The sequence below is a fragment of the Vulpes vulpes genome, chromosome 16, assembly GCF_048418805.1.
Source record: "Vulpes vulpes isolate BD-2025 chromosome 16, VulVul3, whole genome shotgun sequence".
NCBI lineage: Eukaryota > Metazoa > Chordata > Mammalia > Carnivora > Canidae > Vulpes > Vulpes vulpes.
Window position 1 is genome coordinate 63,440,735 of NC_132795.1, and position 19,651 is coordinate 63,460,385.

At 38.8% G+C, this 19,651-nt stretch overlaps 1 protein-coding gene across 4 annotated transcripts in view; it reads left to right on the top strand.

Annotated features, from left to right (window-relative positions):
* Nucleotides 1-12,542, top strand: part of EDAR (ectodysplasin A receptor) — a 96,495-nt gene extending 83,953 nt beyond the window's left edge. For all 4 annotated transcript variants that reach the window (XM_026010907.2, XM_072742875.1, XM_072742874.1 and 1 more), the window contains one exon: nt 9,842-12,542. In XM_026010907.2, coding sequence (XP_025866692.1) covers nt 9,842-10,164 — 323 coding nt within the window. In that variant the 3' untranslated portion in view covers nt 10,165-12,542. The remainder of the gene's footprint in view (nt 1-9,841) is intronic.
* The last annotated feature ends 7,109 nt before the right edge of the window (nt 12,543-19,651 follow it).

Consider the following 19,651-nt stretch of genomic DNA (forward strand, 5'->3'; position numbering starts at 1 on the left):
ATTCATGAAGGATATTGGAGTGTAGATTCTCTTTTTGTACTTGTCTTATCTGGTTTTGGTATCAAGCTAATACTGGCTTCACAGAATAAATTGGGGAGACTTCCTCCTTTTCTATTTTCCAGAAGAGATTATGTAGAATTGGTGTTAATTCTTCTTTGTATATTTGGTAGAGTTAGCCAATGAAACTATGTAGCCTGGATATTTCTTTGGGGGGGGGGGGGGGGCTTTTAAAATTAAAAATTACATTTCTTTAATAGTTATAAAGTTATTCAAATTATCTATTTTATACTGACTGAGTTGTGTTCATGCTTTTTGAGGAATTGTCCCATTTCATCTAAGTTGTCAAATTTGTGTGTGTAGAGTTGCTTGTAGATTCCTTTTTACTTTTTTTTATGTCTGCAGTGTCTGTAGTGATATCCCCTTTTTCATGGCTTAATATTTTGTGTCTTCTTTCTTCATTTTTTCTTTATCAACCTCACATTTGTTCACTTGATTGATTTTTTCAATGAACTGGATTTTTTCATATTTATATCTATTGTTTTTCATTTTTCAATTTTGTTGATCACTGCTCTTTACCATATCCTTCCTCCTATTTATGTTGGGTTTGTCTTGTTCTTTTCCTACATAATTGAAATGGGAGCTTAGATAACAGGTGTTTTTTTTCCAAAATTTATTTTTTTAATTTAAATTCAATTAATTAACATGTTACTGGTTTCAGAGGTAGAGTTCAATGATTCATTAGTCTCATATAATAGTCAGTGCTCATTACATCACATGCCCTCCTTCATGTCCATCACCCAGTTACCCCATCTCCCGAATCCTCCTTCCTTCAGCAACCATCTATTTTTTTCCCATGATTAAGAATCTCTTATGATTTGTCTCCCTCTCTGATTTTATCTTGTTTTATTTTTCCCTCTCCTCCCCTATGATCCTCTGTGTTGTTTCTTAAAATCCACATATGAGTGAGATCATATGATAATTGTCTTTCTCTGATTGACTTATTTCACTTAGCATTATATCCTCTAGTTACATCCATCTCATTACAAATGGCAAGATTTAATTTTTTGATGGCTGAGTAGTACTCCATTATACAGATATATAGATATAGATATAGATGATACATATTTTTTATCCATTCATCTGTTGATGGACATCTGGGCTTTTTCCATAGTTTGATGATTGTGGACATTGCTGCTATAAACATTGAGTACAGGTATCTTTGGGGTATTGGATCACTAAATCTGTATCTTTGGGGTAAATACCTAGTAGTGCAATTAATTGGTAGGGTAGCTCTATTTTCAACTTTTTGAGGACCCTCTAAACTGTTTTCCAGAGTGACTGCCCCAGCTTGCATTCCCACCAACAGTGTAAGAGGGTTCCCCTTTCTCCACATCCTTGCCAACATTTGTCATTTCCTGACTTGTTAATTTTAGCCATTCTCACTGGTGGGAGGTGGTATCTCATTGTGGTTTTGATTTGTATTTCCCTGATGCCAAGTGATGTTGAGCATTTTTTCATGTGTCTGTTGGCCATTTGTATGCCTTCTTTGGAGAAATATCTGTTCAAATCTTCTGTCCATTTCTTGATTGGGTTATTTGTTCTTTGGGTGTTGAGTTTGATAAGTTCTTTATAAATTTTGGATACTAGCCCTTTATCTGATATGTCATTTGCAAATATCTTCTCCCAATCAGTAGGTTGTCCTTTGATTTTGTCAACTGTTTCCTTTGCTGTGTAAAAGCTTTTTATCTTGATGAATTCCTGATAGTTCATTTTTGCTTTTGTTTCTCTTGCCTTTGGAGATATGTCTAGTAAGAAGTTGCTGCAGCCAAGATTACAGAGGTTGCTGCCTGTGTTGTCCTCTAGGATTTTGATGGATTCTTGTCTCACACTTAGGTCTTTCATCCACTCTGAGTCTCGTTTTGTGCATGGTGTAAGGAAATGGTCCAGTTTAATTCTTCTGCATGTGGCTGTCCAATTTTCCCAACACCATTTGTTGAAGAGACTGTCTTTTTTCCATTGAATATTCTTTCCTGCTTTGTCAAAGATTAGTTGACCATAGAGTTGAGGGCCCATTTCTGGGTTCTCTATTCTGTTCCATTGATCTGTGTGTTAATTTTGTGCCAGCACCACACTGTCTTGATGATCACAGCTTTGTAATACAGATTGAAGTCTGGAATTATGATGCCACCAGCTTTGGTTTTCTTTTTCAACATTCTTTTGGCTATTTGGGGTCTTTTGTGGTTCCATACATAGTTTAGGATTATTTGTTCCAGCTATTTGAAAAAAAAGTTGATGGCATTTGATAGGGATTGCATTGAATATATAGATTTCTCTAGCTGGCATAGACATTTTAACAAAATTTATTCTTCCAATCCATGAGCATGGAACATTTTTCCATTTCTTTGTGTCTTCCTCAATTTCTTTCATGAGTGTTCTATAGTTTTCTGAGTATAGATCCTTTGCCCCTCTAGTTATGTTTATTCCTAGGTATCTTATGGTTTTTGGTGTAATTGTAAATGGGATCAATTCCTTAATTTCTCTTTCTTTAGTCTCATTGTTAGTGTATAGAAATGCCACGGATTTCTGTGCATTGATTTTGTATCCTGCCACATTGCTGAATTGGTGTATGAGTTCTAGCAATCTTGCAGTGGAGTCTTTTGGGTTTTCTATATACAGTATCATGTCATCTGTGAAGAGGGAGAGTTTGACTTCTTCTTTGCCAATTTAAATGTCTTTGTTGTTGTTGTTGTTGTTGTTGTTGTTGTTGTCTGATTGCTGAGGCTAGGACCTCCAGTACTATGTTGAATAAACAGTGGTGAGAGTGGACATCCTGCCATGTTCTTGATCTTAGGGGAAAAGTTCTGAGTTTTTCCCCATTGAGAATGATATTCACTGCGGGATTTTTGTAGATGGCTTTTATAATATTAAGCTGTGTTCCCTGTATCCCTACACTCTGAAGAGTTTTAATCAAGAAAGGATGCCATATTTTTTCAAATGCTTTTTTTCTATCTATTGAGAGGATCATATGGTTCTTGTCCTTTCCTCTATTAATATAGTGTATCACATTGATTGATTTGCAGATGTTGAACCCTTGCAGCCCAGGAATAAATCCCACTTGGATGTGGTGAATAACCCTTTTAAGGTACTCTTGGATCCTAGAGCTAGTATCTTGGTGAGAAGTTTGGCATCCAAGTTCATCAGGGATTTGGTCTGTAATTCTCCTTTCTGGTTAGGTCTTCAGGTCCAGCATCAGGTAATGCTGGACTCATAGAACATGTTTGGAAGTTTTCTTTCCGTTTCTATTTCTTGAAACAGCTTCAGTAGAATAGGCATTAATTCTTTAAATTTTTGGTAGAATTCCCCTGGGAAGCCATCCTGCCCTGGGCTCTTGTTTGTTGGGAGATTTTCAGTTACTGCTTCAATTTCCTTGCTGGTTATGGGTCTGTTCAGGTTTTCTATTTCTTCCTGTTCCAGTTTTGGTAGTTTACACGTCCCTAGGAATGCACCATTTTTTACCAGATTGCCTAATTTACTGGCCTATAGGTGCTCATAATATGTTCTTATAATTGTTTGTATTTCTTTGGTGTTGGTTGTGATCTCCTCTCTTTCATTCATGATTTTATTTATATGAGTCCTTTCTCTTTTCTTTTTGATAAATCTGGCCAGGGGTTTATCAATCTTACTAATTCTTTTGAAGAACCAGCTCCTAGTTTTGTTGATCTGTTCTACTATTCTTTGGTTTGTTTCGTTGATTTCTGCTCTAATCTTTATTATTTGTCTTCTCCTGCTAAGTTTAGGCTTTATTTGCTTTCCTTTCTCTAGCTTCTTCAGATTAAGGCTAGGTTGTATATTTGAGACCTTTCTTGTTTCTTGAGAAAGGCTTGTATTGCTATATACTTTCCTCTTATGACCACTTTGCTGCACCCCAAAGGTTTTGAACAGTTGTGTTTTTATTTTCATTTGTTTCCGTGAATTTTTTAAATTCTTAATTTCCTGGTTGACCCATTCGTTCTTTAATAGGATGCTCTTTAGCCTCCATGTATTTGAGTTCTTTCCAAATCTCCTCTTGTGGTCCAGTTCAAGTTTCAAAGCGTTATGATCTGAAAATATGCAGGGAATGATCCCAATCTTTTGGTACCAGTTGAGATCTGATTTGTGACCCAGTAGGTGATCTCTTTTGGAGAATGGTCCATGTGCACTCAAGAAGAATGTGTATTCTTCTGCTTTAGGATGAAATACTCCAAATATATTTGCTAAGTCCATCTGGTCCAGTGTGTCACTCAAAGCCCTTGTTTCCTTGTTGATCTGCTTAGACAATCTGAGCAGTGAGTGAGATGTTAAAGCCCCTACTATTCTTGTATTATTTCAATGTGTTTCTTTATTTTTGTCATTAATTGGTTTATATAATTGGCTGCTCCCATGTTAGGGGCATAAATATCTATAATTGTTAGATTTACTTGTTGGATAAACACTTTAATGATGATATAAGTGTCCTTTCTCATCTCTATTACAGTCTTTGGTTTAAAATCTAATTTGTCTGATATAAGAATGGCTACCTCAGCTTTCTTTTGATGTCCATTAGCATGAAAAATGGTTCTCCACCCCCTCACTTTCAATCTGGAGGTGTCTTTGTGTCTAAAACGAGCCTCTTGCTGACACCATAACAATGGTTCTTGCTTTTTATATCCAATCTGATATCCTTTGTCTTTTGATTGCTGCTTTTAGCCCATTTACATTCAGAGTAACTATTGAAAGATACGAATTTAGTGCCGTTAAATACCTGTAAAGTCCCTGTTTCTGTGGATTTTCTCCTTTCTGGTCTGTTACTTTTGCGCTCTCTCTTCCCTTACGGAAACCCTTTTAATATTTATTGCAGGGCTGGTTTAGTGATCATAAGTTTTCTTAGTTTCTGTTTGTCCTGGAAGATTTTTATCTCTTCTTCTGTTTTGAATGACAGCCTTACTGGATAAAGTATTTTTGGCTGCTTATTTTTCTCTTTTAGCACCCTGTCCTTTCTGGCCTGCCAGGTCTCTGTGGATAAGTCTGCTGTGAGTCTAATGTTTCTGGCCTTGTAGGTTATGGACCTCTTGTTCTGAGCTACTTTCAGGATTTTCTTTGTCTCTGAGATTTGGCCAAGATGATGACTATTTATTATTGATTTTGAGGGGGGTTCTCTGGGCCTCCTGGACTTGCATGCCTGTTTCCATCCCCAAATTAGGGAAGTTCTCAGCTATAATTTGCTCAAATATACCTTCTGCTCACCTCTCTTTCCTCTTCTTATGAGATCTCAATTATTCTAATATTGTTTCACTTTATAGGATCACTTATTCTTGAATTCTCCCTTCAAGATTCAGTAGTTTATCTCTCTTTTTCTCAGCTTCTTTATTCTCCATCATTTCTGTCTTCTGTATCACTAATTCTTTTGCCTCATTTATCCTAGCAGTTAGAGCCTCCTTTTTGTTGTTGTTGTTGTTGCACATCATTAATAGCCTTTTATATTTCAACTTGATTAAATTTTAGTTCTTTTATTTTTCCAGAAAGGGATTTTCTAGTGACTTCTATGCTTTGTTCAAGCCCAGCTAGTATCTTTATAATTGTTATTCTGAACTCTAGTTGTGACATGTTACTTATATCTATACTGATTAGGTCCCTGGAAGTCAGTACTGCCTCTGGTTCTCTTTTTTGAGGTGAGTTTTCCTGTCTTGTCACTCTTGCGGAAAGTGATTGTTTTTCGATTTGTAGAGTTGCAGCTATTCTTTTCTTAGATCTCCAGTTGAGTTTACAGGTGTTCAGAATGATATAGCTACCTAGCTAAATTCCTGGAACCAGAGAAAACCAAGGTCTCCTATTCCTCTGCCATCTTGGACTCTGATTGAGATTGGAGTTTAGATTACAGATTTGAGATTTTCCCTCTTTTGTTATGTATGTATTTGTGATATAAATGCCCCTCTCAGTATTTACTTCAGCTGTGTCCTACAAACTTTGATATGTTGTATTTTCATGTTTAGAATTTCCTTTAAAAATAAAATAAAATAAAATAAAATAAAATAAAATAAAATAATTTCCTTTAAGATTTCTTCTTTGAACCATGGATTGTTTGGAAATATGCTATTTAGTCCTCATACCACACCAGATACATTAACAGTAGTGCAAGACAGAGGTCTGCTCAAGAGTGGAGCCCCCAGAATGCAGGGAAAGGCCAGCACTGTGTAGTTACTCCCAGTGCCAGTGGCTTTCCTCATGGCAGGAGGCAGGACAAGGGCAGGAAGTGACTGCTAGTGGTTCTTCCCTGCTTGGGAAGCACCAACAACCTTTGGTTCTGGATGCTTCCAGAAAGAAGAGGACTTACACATCTTTTCTCCTTCCACCCCCGTATAACAACTTTCTTCTAAAGGAATATCAAGGGAACAGACAGGAGTCTAATAAAGGTCTCTGAACAATGTATCTCCATTTGAAAAATAGACCATGTCTTTAAATGCATTAACCCCTGCCAAAAAATAACAACAAAAGATTGTGTTGTTAAATTTCCAAGTGTGTAAAAATTTTCCTGTTATCTTTGTTTTTGATTTATAGTTTGATTCATTGTGGTAGGCAAATATACTCTGTATATAGATTCACTTCTTTTCATTCTTTTGTTGAGATTTAAGGCCTACATTTGATGAGACTATGTCTTCTGTTATTGTTAAGTGGGGTATTCTATAAATGTTGATTGGATTTTGTTGGTCAATGGTGATGTCAAGTTCTATATTCTTGCTGATTTCCCAGCAATTCTTTTATCAGTTTAAGGAAAAATTGTTGAAGTCTCCAATTGCAGTTGTGGCTTTATTTCTTCTTTCAGTTCTTCAGTTTTTGCTTCATATATTTTGGAGCTCTGTTGTTTGATGCATGGAGATTTAGAATTGCTATGTCTTCATAGCAGGTTAACCCTTTTATCATTATATAATGTCCCTCTTTGTCTCTGGTAATTTCCTTTATTCTGAAGTCTACTCTGTCTGATGTGACAGCCACTTCTGCTTTTTTTTTTTTTCCTGCTTTCCTTCTATTAGTGTTTACATGGTATATCTTTTTCCATTCTTGTACTTTCAAACTGCCTTTATCATTATATTGAACATTAGCTTCTTGTAGATACCATATAATTGGTTTCTTAAATTGAATTTGAATCATTTACACTTAATGTAGCTATTGATATGTTAGCATTTAAGATTGCTATTTTATTTTTTGTATACTCTTTTTTGTCTGTTTTTCATTCTCTGTTTTCTTTTTCCTGCTTTCCTTTGTGTCACTTGAATATATTTTAGAAATCCATTTGAGGTTTTTTTGAGTGATGTGTGAGTTTTGAGTACATCGTTTTTTTCCATAGCTATTGCTATTTTATTAGTCTCTCTCTCTCTCTATATATATATATATAGATAGATATATAGATATATAGATAGATTATATAGATCATATCTATCTATATATATTATATCTATATATATCTATATATATAGATATATATAGATATAGATTATATCTATCTATATATCTATATATCTATATCTATATCTATATATATATATATATAGAGAGAGAGAGAGAGAGGCAGGATAAGAGCAGGAAGTGACTGCTGGTGACTATATACATAAAGAGAGAGAGAGAGAGATGTTAGGTATATTAGATATATATATATATATATATATATATATATTAGAGACTTCCTTTAGTCATTCTTTTAAGGTAGCTCTGTTGGTGACAGATTCTTAGTTTTCCTTCATCCTGAGGCTGCCTTGATTTCTGCTTCATTACAGAAGTGTATTTTTCCCTGGGTGTGGGACACTGTTTCTGTTAGTTGAGAATACTGTACCATGTCCCTCTGGTCTCCAGGTTTCTGATGAGAAATCCACTGCTATTCTAAATGGTTTTCCTCTGTAGGTAAGGTGCTGGGGTTTTTTTCTTGCTGCTTTCAAGACTTCTTTGTCTTTAGTTTTCAAGTGCTTACAATGTGTCTTGTGAATTTCTTTGGGTGTATCCTGTTTGGAGTTTTCTCAGCTTCTTAAATCTATAAGCTTATGTCTGTCTCCAAGTTTGGGAAGTTTTCAGCCATTATTCCCTTTTCCATCCATACCTCTCTCTCCTCTCCTAGGCCTCCATGACACAAATGTGAGATCTTTTGTTTTAGTCCCACAGATCCTTGGGACTCTGTGTTTTCAGTTTATTTTATATCTGTTGTTCAAATAAATAATTTCTCTTCCATTATTCAGTTCACTAATTCTTTCCTCTGTCTATACTCTGCCATTGAGCATATCTACTTAAACTTTTATTTCAATTATTGTTTTTCTGCAGTTCTAACATTTCCACTTGGTACTTTTTTATATTTTCTATCTTAGCTAAGGCTTTCTATTTTTTTCATTTGTTTCAAGAGTGTATGTAATTATTTGTTGAAGCATTTTTTATCATGGATTCTTTAAAATCTTTATCAGATAATTCTAACATCTCTATTATCTCTGGTGTTATCTTTTATTCATTCATTTGAGATCTTCCTAGCCATCAACAACAACAGAGGATTTGACTGACCCTGCCTCACACTCTTTACCCCTTTTTGGAAATATTTTCGAAAACAAAATTAAGAACATTTGAGATCTCCCTAGTTCTTGATAAATGGGTTTCTATTGAAACTGGACAGTTTTATGTCACATTATGAGACTCAGCCTTCATTGACACCCAAGTAGGGGCTTCTTTTTGTTGCTGACAAGGAGGTGAGGCGGGAATCTGTTTCTTCAAGTGGTCTCTACTGATACCAGTATGGTGGAAGGCTTGATACCAGCTGATGATAAGGAAGTCCAGGCTCTAGACTTGACCTTCCCTGATATCTGGTGCAGTGTTACAGCCTACTGAGGGTGGACATCCAAGGCTCCCACTCAGCCTTTGCTGGCCTTGGTGAGGACAGGGCCATAGTTTTCTCTGTAGTGTTTAGTTGTAACAAAGCAGTTATTGTCTAACTGCTCTCTTCTTGCTGACCTTCTATTTTTCTAATGCTTTAGCTAGAGAGAGCAGGCCTCTCTTGGGGCTATTTTTACTTGTGATTGTTGGTGTTTCTGGGTTGATGGACTCTTCAGCTCCATGTCTGGGATACTGAGGCAAAAGGAAACTGAGGAACTCAGCACCATGTCATTGTTCTACTCCCAAGATCCCTACCAGTCTATCTTTTCTCTCCACTTTACAGGGTCTCTTTAAGTTTGCTTTGTACATCTAGGGTTTTTAGCTGTACTTACCAGGAGGAGTAGGGAAAAACATGGCTGTTCTATTTTCCAAAAGTGAAAATACATCAGTTTTTTCCCCCAAAACACTCCCAGGTGAGTCTAATGTGCAGGGAAGGCTGAGAATCATCAGGTGGCAGTGACTTGGCTCAGGCAGCCCCAACTTAAGGCTGTCTTTGAAAGCACCTTTCATAAAGATGACTGCTGTCCCCATAAAGAGATGTGATACTACTGTTCCTTTGACTCCCTCCTCATCCCAGCTCCAGGTGAAGCAGGGTCACCCAACTAAGGATGGCCTGTGTTCAAGACTTTGGTGGCTGCTGACAGTGGTTTTGAGGGGATTACTCTAACAGTCAGTATGGTGGCTATTTTCCTAGAAGGAGAAGGGCTATTATTGAGATTAGGGCAAATGGAGAGGCTGCTCATGTGGCTGGCAAAGTCCTGGGTGTAGTTCACCCTGAGCTATGCATTTATTTTGTGTGGCTTTCTACATCTGTGTTTTAGTTTACAATTTTTAAAAAAGGTTATAAAAATAATGTTTAAAAGCATTGAGCTTCTGTTAACTGCCATTCATGATGTCTGACCATGGCCCTTTGTCTCTGCAGGTCTCAGCCCCACAGAGCTGCCATTTGACTGCCTTGAGAAGACGAGCCGAATGCTCAGCTCTACCTACAACTCGGAGAAAGCAGTAGTGAAAACTTGGCGCCACCTCGCCGAGAGCTTTGGACTGAAGAGGGATGAGATTGGGGGCATGACAGATGGCCTGCAGCTCTTTGACCGCATCAGCACAGCAGGCTACAGCATCCCAGAGCTGCTCACAAAACTGGTGCAGATAGAGCGACTAGATGCTGTGGAGTCCTTGTGTGCAGACATCCTGGAGTGGGCCGGGCTCGTGCCACCTGCCTCCCAGCCCCCTGCCACGTCCTGAGGAGGCCACCTGGAGGCCGTCCTCCTTGGGGGCACCAGGGATCTGACAAGGGCACTTGGAGCCTTGAGTGCTGCCAACAGACTGCCAAGAATCAAGGCTTTTTCTGCTGTCACCAGGCTTTGCCCTATGCTGTTCCTAGGAATGAGAGGAAATGGAGCCTGTTTTCCAGTCTTCCAATCTAACCAGAGATAAAAGGTTCAAGCTGGAATACTCCCAGCTCCCCACCAGTACCTCACCAGGCAGGATGAATATTTAAGCACTAACTCATTCAAGGGACATTGTTGGGTGCTCAGATGACCCGAATGACGTGGGATGGCAGAGTGAAGAATCTGGTCCCTGTCTGTAAGGAGTTTACAACCTAGGGAGAGAGACAAGACGTGTTTACAAAGCACCTTGCTAGAAGACATCAAATTGTCTTGATGAGGGGCTGCTGAGGAAACATAATAGAAGTTTGAGGGAGGAGATGGCTCCTCGTGGGTGATGAAGGAGGGCAGCCTCATGAAGAAAGCAGCTGGAAAGCCTGGTGACACGACTACAAAGGGTAGATGTCCCACTCCATGTAGTGTGTCAGGTTCACAACTTGTCTATTAATATCTTAAGTGGCTACATTGGGATAAGTCTGCCTGTTCCTGAGGCCATCTGTATTCCTACCGCCCTTCTGGTCGCAAGTGCAAGAATCCACCCTGTGGCCTGCCTCCTGTCACTGATATACCAGGTGTGTGTCTGTCCAGTCAAGTAGACCTGTGTCCAGTCAGTGATCAGCTCACTTACTACAGGGGGCCCGGGCCTGGCCCCAGTGGGTTGGGACTACACACGAGCTGCATTCCACTCTCATCCTTGGTCAGGTGTGACCCTTTGTGGGCAGCAATGCTCAAGAACACAATCCATTTAAATGATGTGTCAGCCTGTTTTTGCTTCAAACAGAAATGAGTGGTCAACTGTCTGTACAAAGAGAAATGGTGACTTCCTAAGATTCAGCCATGCATAATTGTAGATTTTCAGCATCTGAGACTTGTGGATGAGCCTCGTGGCATGGAGGGCTTCTGAACCAGTCAAAGAAAGTAGGGCCTCACAGCGCAGGGAGGGCCTGGCCGCAGAATCCAGGGACCTGACCCTAGTTGTACCAACTTGGGTGTAGTTCACCCTCCCTCCCCAGCTTCAGTTCCTCTTCTGCAAAGGAAAGGTTAGTTTGTGATTCTGTAATCAGGGAAAGTAAAGTTCAGGTAGGCAACAGGAAAGTGAGCTGCAGGAAATGCCAGGCCTTCAAGGTGCACATCGAAGTGAACACCCATTCATCAAGTAAAATGAGAGTAGAAGCAGAAAAACTGACAGTAAAGCAATAAACTGGCATTATTCTTGGAAAATTCTCTTACTACACCTGCAGTTGCCAAAAGTGTGGGAGCCAGGGTAGTGATCATACCAGGGGGTTAATCTAGAGTTCACTGCTGAGCTTCCTAATGACAGATCTGACAATGGGTTATTACTAAATTAAAACAGTCTCTGACTTACAAAACGATGTTTTTAAAATTACAAGTCGCATGACTGAGCAAATGCTTCAGGGTGGGGGTGGGGAATCAGTCATATGTTTAGAGCCAATAAGCAACTTCCCACCAATGAATGTAGAACATACTGTGATAGGATCATAATTAGGTCCTGAATATTTAATATCATCATTTGCTGTGTCTGTTTGCTGCTGTTTTTCAGAGCCTATTTGCTATAGCCTGAAAGCTAAATACTGCATAGCAAAACTTAATTATCCTTTTAATTCCTCTTTGAAATCCTGCGGTGCCCCTTTCTTCTGCTTTGTGATAATGATGAGAGTCTCCCCCTGAATTAGGCAGCAGTCACATGTGATGAGCATGCCAGTCCAGGGAGACAGCTTGTAGTTTGCCAAGAACAACATTTTCAGTGAAGGAGCAGGAGTGGCTGCTGCCAGGCCTGGAGCTTTGCTTCATTTCACACAGTTAAAACTCCAGGGCCGGAGGTCCAGCCAGCATCATACCATGTTTCAATGACTCCCAACCTGGCATTTTTAGGGAGCTAGTCCTTGTAGAGTTAAAAATTCCTTTGTCATTTACTTATTTGGAAACAAATCCAAGAACAATCTATTCTAATGAAAGTTAGCCTACATTATGGAATTCAAATCAATGAGACCATAATGATTATCACTGACCAGAGCAGGGATTTCCACCCTGCCATTTTGTATGGAGACCGTCATTATTTTGATATACTTAAAAACATTTAGGGAACACCCAAGGCTAGAGCTATGGGCCCTAGCCAGTGAAGTCTTAATTGTCAATAATTTTTGTCTAATTTTGTATATATAACTTATTATATTTTACAATTTCAATAAACTAATAAAAAGATCTACAGACTGCTACAATGTGACTTCTTTCAAGGGCTGGAGGGAAGTAGGAGTGGAGAAGAATACTCTGATTACTCTCTGTTCCTGGTTATTGCATGTGTATGATGAGACTGCAGGATTGTGACTAGCTTAAATGAATTGCCTGAATTTTTATGGCCTGGGCTATGCATTCAACAGAAGCAAACATTACAATAAGATTGTGTAAAAAAACACCCGGAGGATTGCTTTCCAAGTTGCCATCACTGTATCACTTAGCTATTGCTGTGTATAACAAAGTGTCCCAAAATTCAGTGGCTTAAAGTGACAATTTATTATCACAATTCAGAGGTCAATAAGGATCTCAGCTGACATAAGTTGGGCTTAGTTGGATATGGCTCAGCTGGGGCCTCTCCCTGTTGGGATACTCTAACTGGGGTTACTCTGTTCCATTGTCCGCCATCCTTGGCCTCAGACCATCATCTAGCCTAGGCATGTCTCTATCATGTCAATGACAGATATGCAATAGTGGGCAGACACACAATGTTTCTTCAGGCCTACACTCAGAACTGGTACATCATCACTTCTAGCTCACTCTTTTGGCTAAAGTAAGTCATATGGTCAACCCAGAGTCAAGGGTAGGGAGACAGACCCCACCTTAACTCTATGAAGAACAAGGTCAAATCACAAAAGATAAAATACGAGGGCAGGCAATGCAAATGTCCACAGGTATGTTTGTTTCCTATGGCTACTCTAACAAATTACCACAAACCTTGTGGTTTAGAGCAACAAAATTTATGGTCTTACAGCTCTAGAGGTCAGAAGTCCTAAAGTCAAAATTTTAACAGTTGTGTTCCTTATGGAGACTATAGAAGAAAATCTGTTTTCTTGCCTGTTCTAACTTCTAGAGCCTGTCCGTGTTCATTGGCTCATTGTTCCCTTTCATCATCTAGGCCAGCAGTCCTGTCTCTTCAGCTTCCATTGTCACATGTCTTTCCCTAACACGCTCTTGCTTCCCTCTCTGTACTCTTGTGATCACATGGGCCCCATCCAGATTATCCAGGATCATCTCCTCCCTCAAGATCCTTAATCACCTCTGCAAAGTCCTTTTGCCATGTGAGGTCACATATTCACAAGTTTAGGGTAAATATTTTTGAGAGGCCATTGGTCTGTCAACCACAGTAAGTATGGAAGTGACTGTGGACTACCACAATGTAACATCCTCAGAGGGTGTTCTGCCAAAGCATAGTTTCCAGCTGGGGCTATTTTGTGTGAATCAATGTAAACTAAGGAGTGGCTGCCTTCCTGCTGGGGACTGTGAGGAAAGGGTGGATGGGATGGGCTGCAGGTGCTCAGCAGCAAGGACTTCGGTGGACCACCTGCCTCGCAACCCTGACTGGGGTGCACGAGCTCTGCTCCCCTCCACCTCTAGCCTCAGTGGTGCAGGGGGGTGTGGCAGTCTCACGAGCTCCCAGTTTGGATTAGAGGATAACTATTCAGGGCTTTGCTTACACTTTTCTTCCCTGAACATTTCTAGTAAATCATTCGCTTTGGCAACAATGATGGCTTTTAGAAGTTTTGTGTGGAATCAATACTGAAGCTATATTTTGCCATTACACGCAATGCATTTGGGGCCCTTCAAAGACACCTTGCATTTTGCAGCAAAAAGCTAAAATCCTGGGGCACCTGGGTGGCTCATTCAGTTAAGTGTCTGCCTTCGGCTCAGGTCATGATCCCAGGGTCCTGGGATTGAGTCCTACATCGGGCCCCTGTTCAGCAGGGAGCCTGCTTCTCCCTCTCCCTCTGCCAATCCCCCTGCTTTTGCATGCTCTCTCTCTTTCCCTCTCTGTCTAATAAATACATAAAATCTTTTAAAACAAAACCTAAAATCCTGGTACTACTTGCCATGTATTGGAATGCTTTATGAACCAGGAAAATCTGGAAAGAGCCAAATATTGTTTGCATTAAAAAGGTATTTTTTTCTATAAAGAACTTATCAAACCCAAAACCCCCTCTGAAGAATCTAGTCAAGAAATGGGCAGAAGACATAGACATTTCTCTAAAGAAGATCTACACATGGCTAACAGACACATGAAAAAATGCTCCACATACTGGCAATCAGGGAAATACAAATCAAAACCACAATGAGATACCACCTCACACCAGTGAGAATGGTGAAGACTGACAGGAAACAATAAATGTTAGAGAGGATGTGGAGAAGGGGGAACACTCTTGCACTGTTGGTGAGAATGTGAACTGGTACAGCACTCTGGAAAACAGTGCAGAGGTTCCTCAAAGAGTTAAAAATAGAGCTACCCTATGACTCAGCAATTGCACTGCTGGGGATTTACCCCAAAGATACAGATGCAGTGAAATGCCGGGACAGCCGCACCCCAATGTTCACAGCAGCTATGTCCACAATAGCCAAATTGTGGGAGGAGCCTCGATGTCCATTGACAGATTAATGGATAAAGAAGATGTGGTTTGTATATAAAATGGAATATTAGCCATCAAGAAGGACAAATACCCACCATTTGTTTTGACGTGGATGGAACTGGAGGGTATTATGCTGAGTGAAATAAATCAATTAGAGAAATACAATTCTCATAGGGTCTCACTTATATGGGGAATATAAGAAATAGTGAAAGGGACTGTAAGGGAAGGAGAAAAACTGAGTGGGGAAAAATTAGAGAGGGAGATAAATCAGGAGGGACTCCTAACTCTGGGAAACAAACAAAGGGTTGCAGAAGGTGGGTGATGGGGGGATGGGGTGATTGGGTGATAAGCACTAAGGGATGGGATGAGCACTGGGTGTTATATGTTGACCTGAATTTATTTATTTATTTTATTTTATTTTTTTTTTTTTGACCTGAATTTAAATAAAATAAAATAAAGACATTTTTGAGGGCTGGAGAATTCCTGCTCAGCTACACATTCTGGCACCAAGAGACCTCATGAGAAATTCAAGTTTTGAAGATATTTCATTTTTAAAAAACTTGCAGAGAGATAACTAGAGGGTGAAAATGAAGAGAAGGTTTAAAACCATTTTTCTGAGAGTCACCCTGAGCCTGGCTTTTTACTCAAAGTTACATAATGATTCCAATGAAATAGACATTCATGTTCTGTTCCTCCTTGTTTTCTTAATGCTGATCAGCATTACTTACACGGGGTAATGACTTCACTGAGGGAAAACGTTCCAGTTCACTCACAATCACCTGCATGGGACTCTGTAAAGGCAATTTCAAGTCCTTTCTCTATGCTTCAGTTGTCTCATCCGTATGCAAGGATTACAGTATTACGTTGTTTTTAGAATTGTGAGAATCACATAATGAAGTACGCCATCTGGCACATAATAAGGTTCAATAAGTGTTAGCTATCATTACATTATTGAAGGGTACAGAAACTAATAAACTCACTGCAAAGAACTTTCCAAATGGAATTCAGATAAGGAAGATGATCATGATTATAAAATGATTATTACAAGGAAAAATATCAGTGCAGGAGAGAAGAGGCAGTAAGTCTAACCAGAGAAAATGCTGGCACACGATAGCTGCTGTCTGTGGTGGTGACCTGAAGGGATCCCCAAGGGCACAAACCAGTGGCCTTATACCTGGAGATGTGTCTTCAGGCCCTGGAGCCACTCTGCCTGGCCTAATAGCACCTGACAGGAAGAGGGGTGGAAGGAGCCTCTTCTAATTCAGATGGTGGATTTTTTTTTAAATTTCCCTTCAAATTATTTAAACTAAAAAAACAAACAAACAACAACAACAGCAAAAAAAACCAGTTCATTCACCCATTCCTCCCACTCACTCTCAACTCTTGGAACCATCAGTCTATTCTCTGTGTCTATGAGCTTGTTGGGTTGGGGTTTTTTTAGATTCCACATAAAAAGTGAGATCATACAGAACACTTGTACGGTACTTTGGCTGTTCAGGGTCTTTTGTGGTTTCCTATGCAGTTTGTACTTTTTGTTCTATTTCTCTGAAAAATACCATGGTAATACTGATAGAGATTGCATTGAATCTGTAGATCGTTTTAGATAGTATGGACATTTTAACAATATTAATTCTTCTAATCCATGAGCACAGAATATCTTTACATTTATTTGTGTCTTCTTCAATTCCTTTCATTAATGTCATATTTTCTAATATACAAATCTTTCACCTTCTTTGTTAAATTTATTCCTAGGTATTCAACGTATATGAAATATATGAAAAACCCACAGCTAGTATCATCTTCATGGAGAAAAACTGAGAGCTTTTCCCCTAGGGTCAGGAATAAGAGAGGGATGTCCACTCTCACCACTGTTATTTTACATACTACTGGAAGTCCTAGCCTCAGCAATCAGACTACAAAAAGAAATAAAAGCATCCAAATCAACAAGGAAGAAGTCAAACTTTCACTATTTGCAGGTGAGATGATACTCCAGATAGAAAACCTGAAAGACTCCACCAAAATGCTTCTAGAACTGATATACAAATTCAGTAGTCTCAGGATACAGGGGCTCCTGGCTGGCTCAGTTGGAAGAGCACACGGCTCTTGATCTCGGGATTATGGTTTGAGTCCTGCATTGGGAGTAGCAATTATTTAAATAAATAAAATTTAAAATAAGTTGCAAGACACAAGATCACATGCAGAAACCTGTTGCATTTCTATACACCAATAATGAAGCAACAGAAAGAAAAATCAAGAAATTGATCCTATTTACAATTGCACCAAATATCATAAGATACCTAGGAATAATCAAAGAGGTAAAAGATCTGTAATCTGAAAAGTATAGAATGTTTATGAAAGAAATTGGAGATGTCAAAAAGAAATGAAAAACCAGTCCATGCTCTTCACTGGAAGAACAAATATTGTTAAAATATCTATACTACTCAAAGAAATCTACACATTTAATGCAATCTCTATCAAAATACCACTCACATTTTCACAGAGCTAGAACAAACAATCCTAACATTTGTATGGAACCACAAAAGACCCCAAATAGCCAAAGCAGTCTTGAAAAAGAAAAGCAAAGATGCAAGGTGCCTTGGTGGCATAGTCGGTTTCAGTTCAGGTTGTGATCTTGGGGTTGAATTGAGGCCCATGTTCGGCTCCTTGCTCAGCACAGAGTCTACTTGGGACTCTTTCTCTCTCTCCCTCTTCTCCCATCCTCTCCCCCTAAAACAAATAAATAAATCTTTTAAAAAGCAAAGAAAAGGAAAGCTGGAAGCATCACAATTCTGGACTGCAAATTATATTACAAATCTGTAGTAATCAAAACAGTATGATATTGACACAAAAATAGACACATATCAATAGAATAGAACAGAGAACCCAGAAATGAACCCACAACTATATGGCCAATTGATCTTCAACAAAGCAGGAAAGAATTTCAATAGAAAAAAAATAGTCTGTTCAACAAATGATTCTGAAAACAGCAACAGGTGGAAGAATGAGACAGGACCACTTTCTTACACCATGCACAAAAATAAATTCAAAATGGATGAAAGCCCTAAATGTGAGACAGGAAACCATTAAAGTCCTAGAAATCACAGGCAGTAACTTATTTAACATTGGCTGTAGTATATTCCTCTCAATGTATCTCCTGAGGCAAGGAAAACAAAAATAAACATAAACTTTGGGACTACATCAGAATATAAAACAACACAGTGAAGGAAACAATCAATGAAACTAAAAGGCAACCTTTGAAATGGGGGGAAGATATTTGCAAATGATATATCTGATAAAGGGTTAGTATCCAAAATCTATAAAGAACTTATCAAACTCAACACCCAGAAAAATATAATCCAATAAAAAAAATGGGCAGAAGATATGAATAGACATTTTCCCAAAGAAGACGTTCAGATGGCCAACAGACATGAAAAGATACTCAACATCACTGATTATCAGAAAAACTCAAATCAAAACTACAATGAGATACCATCTCACACCTGTCAGAACAGCTAAAATCACCAACACAAGAAACTACAGGTGTTGGCAAGGATGTGGAGAAAGGGGAACTGTCTCACACGGTGGGCATGCAAACTGGTGCAGCCACTCTGGAAAAAAGTATGGAGGGTCCTCAAAAGTTAAAAAAAATATAGTTCCCCTATGACCCAGCAATTGCACTACTAGGTATTTACCCAAAGAATACAAATACTAATGCAAAGGGATACATGCACCCTGATGTTTATAGCAGTACTATCTACAATAGCCAAATTATTTAAAGATCCCAAATGTCCATCAACTGATGAATAGATAAGGAAGATGTGATGTGGTGTATATATATTAGAATATTACTCTGTTGTAAAAAAAGAATGAAATCTTGCCATTTGCAATAACATGGATGGAGCTAGAGAGTATTATGCTAACTGAAATGAGTCAGTCAGAGAAAGACAAATGCCATGTGATTTCACTCATATGTAGAATCTAAGAAACAAAACAAATGAGCAAAGGGGGAAGAGAAGAGAGAGAGAAGCAAATCAACAAATAGACTCTTGATTATTGAGAACAAACTGATGGCTACCAGAAGAGGTGGGTGGGGAGATGGTTAAATAGGTGCTGAGGATTAAGGAGGGCACTTGTGATGAGCACTGGGGTGTTGAATCACTATATTGTATGCCTGAAACTAATATTACACTTTATGTTAACTAACTGGAATTTAAATAAAGACTTTTAATATTTTATTTCTGGGATGCCTGGGTGGCTCAGCGGTTTAGTGCCTGCCTTCGGCCCAGGGCATCATCCTCAAGTCCCGGGATCAAGCCCCACATCAGGCTCCCTGCATGGAGCCTGCTTCTCCCTCTGCTTATGTCTCTGCTTCCCTCTCTCTCTCTCTCTCTGTCTCTGTCTCTCATGAATAAATAAATAAAATCTTTTAAAAATAATAAAATAAAAATAAATAAAATTTTATTTTTATGCATTTATTTTTGGTGTAATTGTAAAGGAGATTGATTTCTTAATTTCTCTTTCTGCTGCTTCATTATTAGTGTAAAGGAATGCAACAGATTTTTGCATATTGATTTTGTATCCTACAACTTTAATGAGTTTATTAGTTCTAATGGTTTTTTTAATGGAGACTTTAGTGTTTTCTCTATATAGTATTGTGTCATCTGCAAATAGTGACAGTTTTGTTTCTTTTCCAGTTTAGATGTCCTTTAT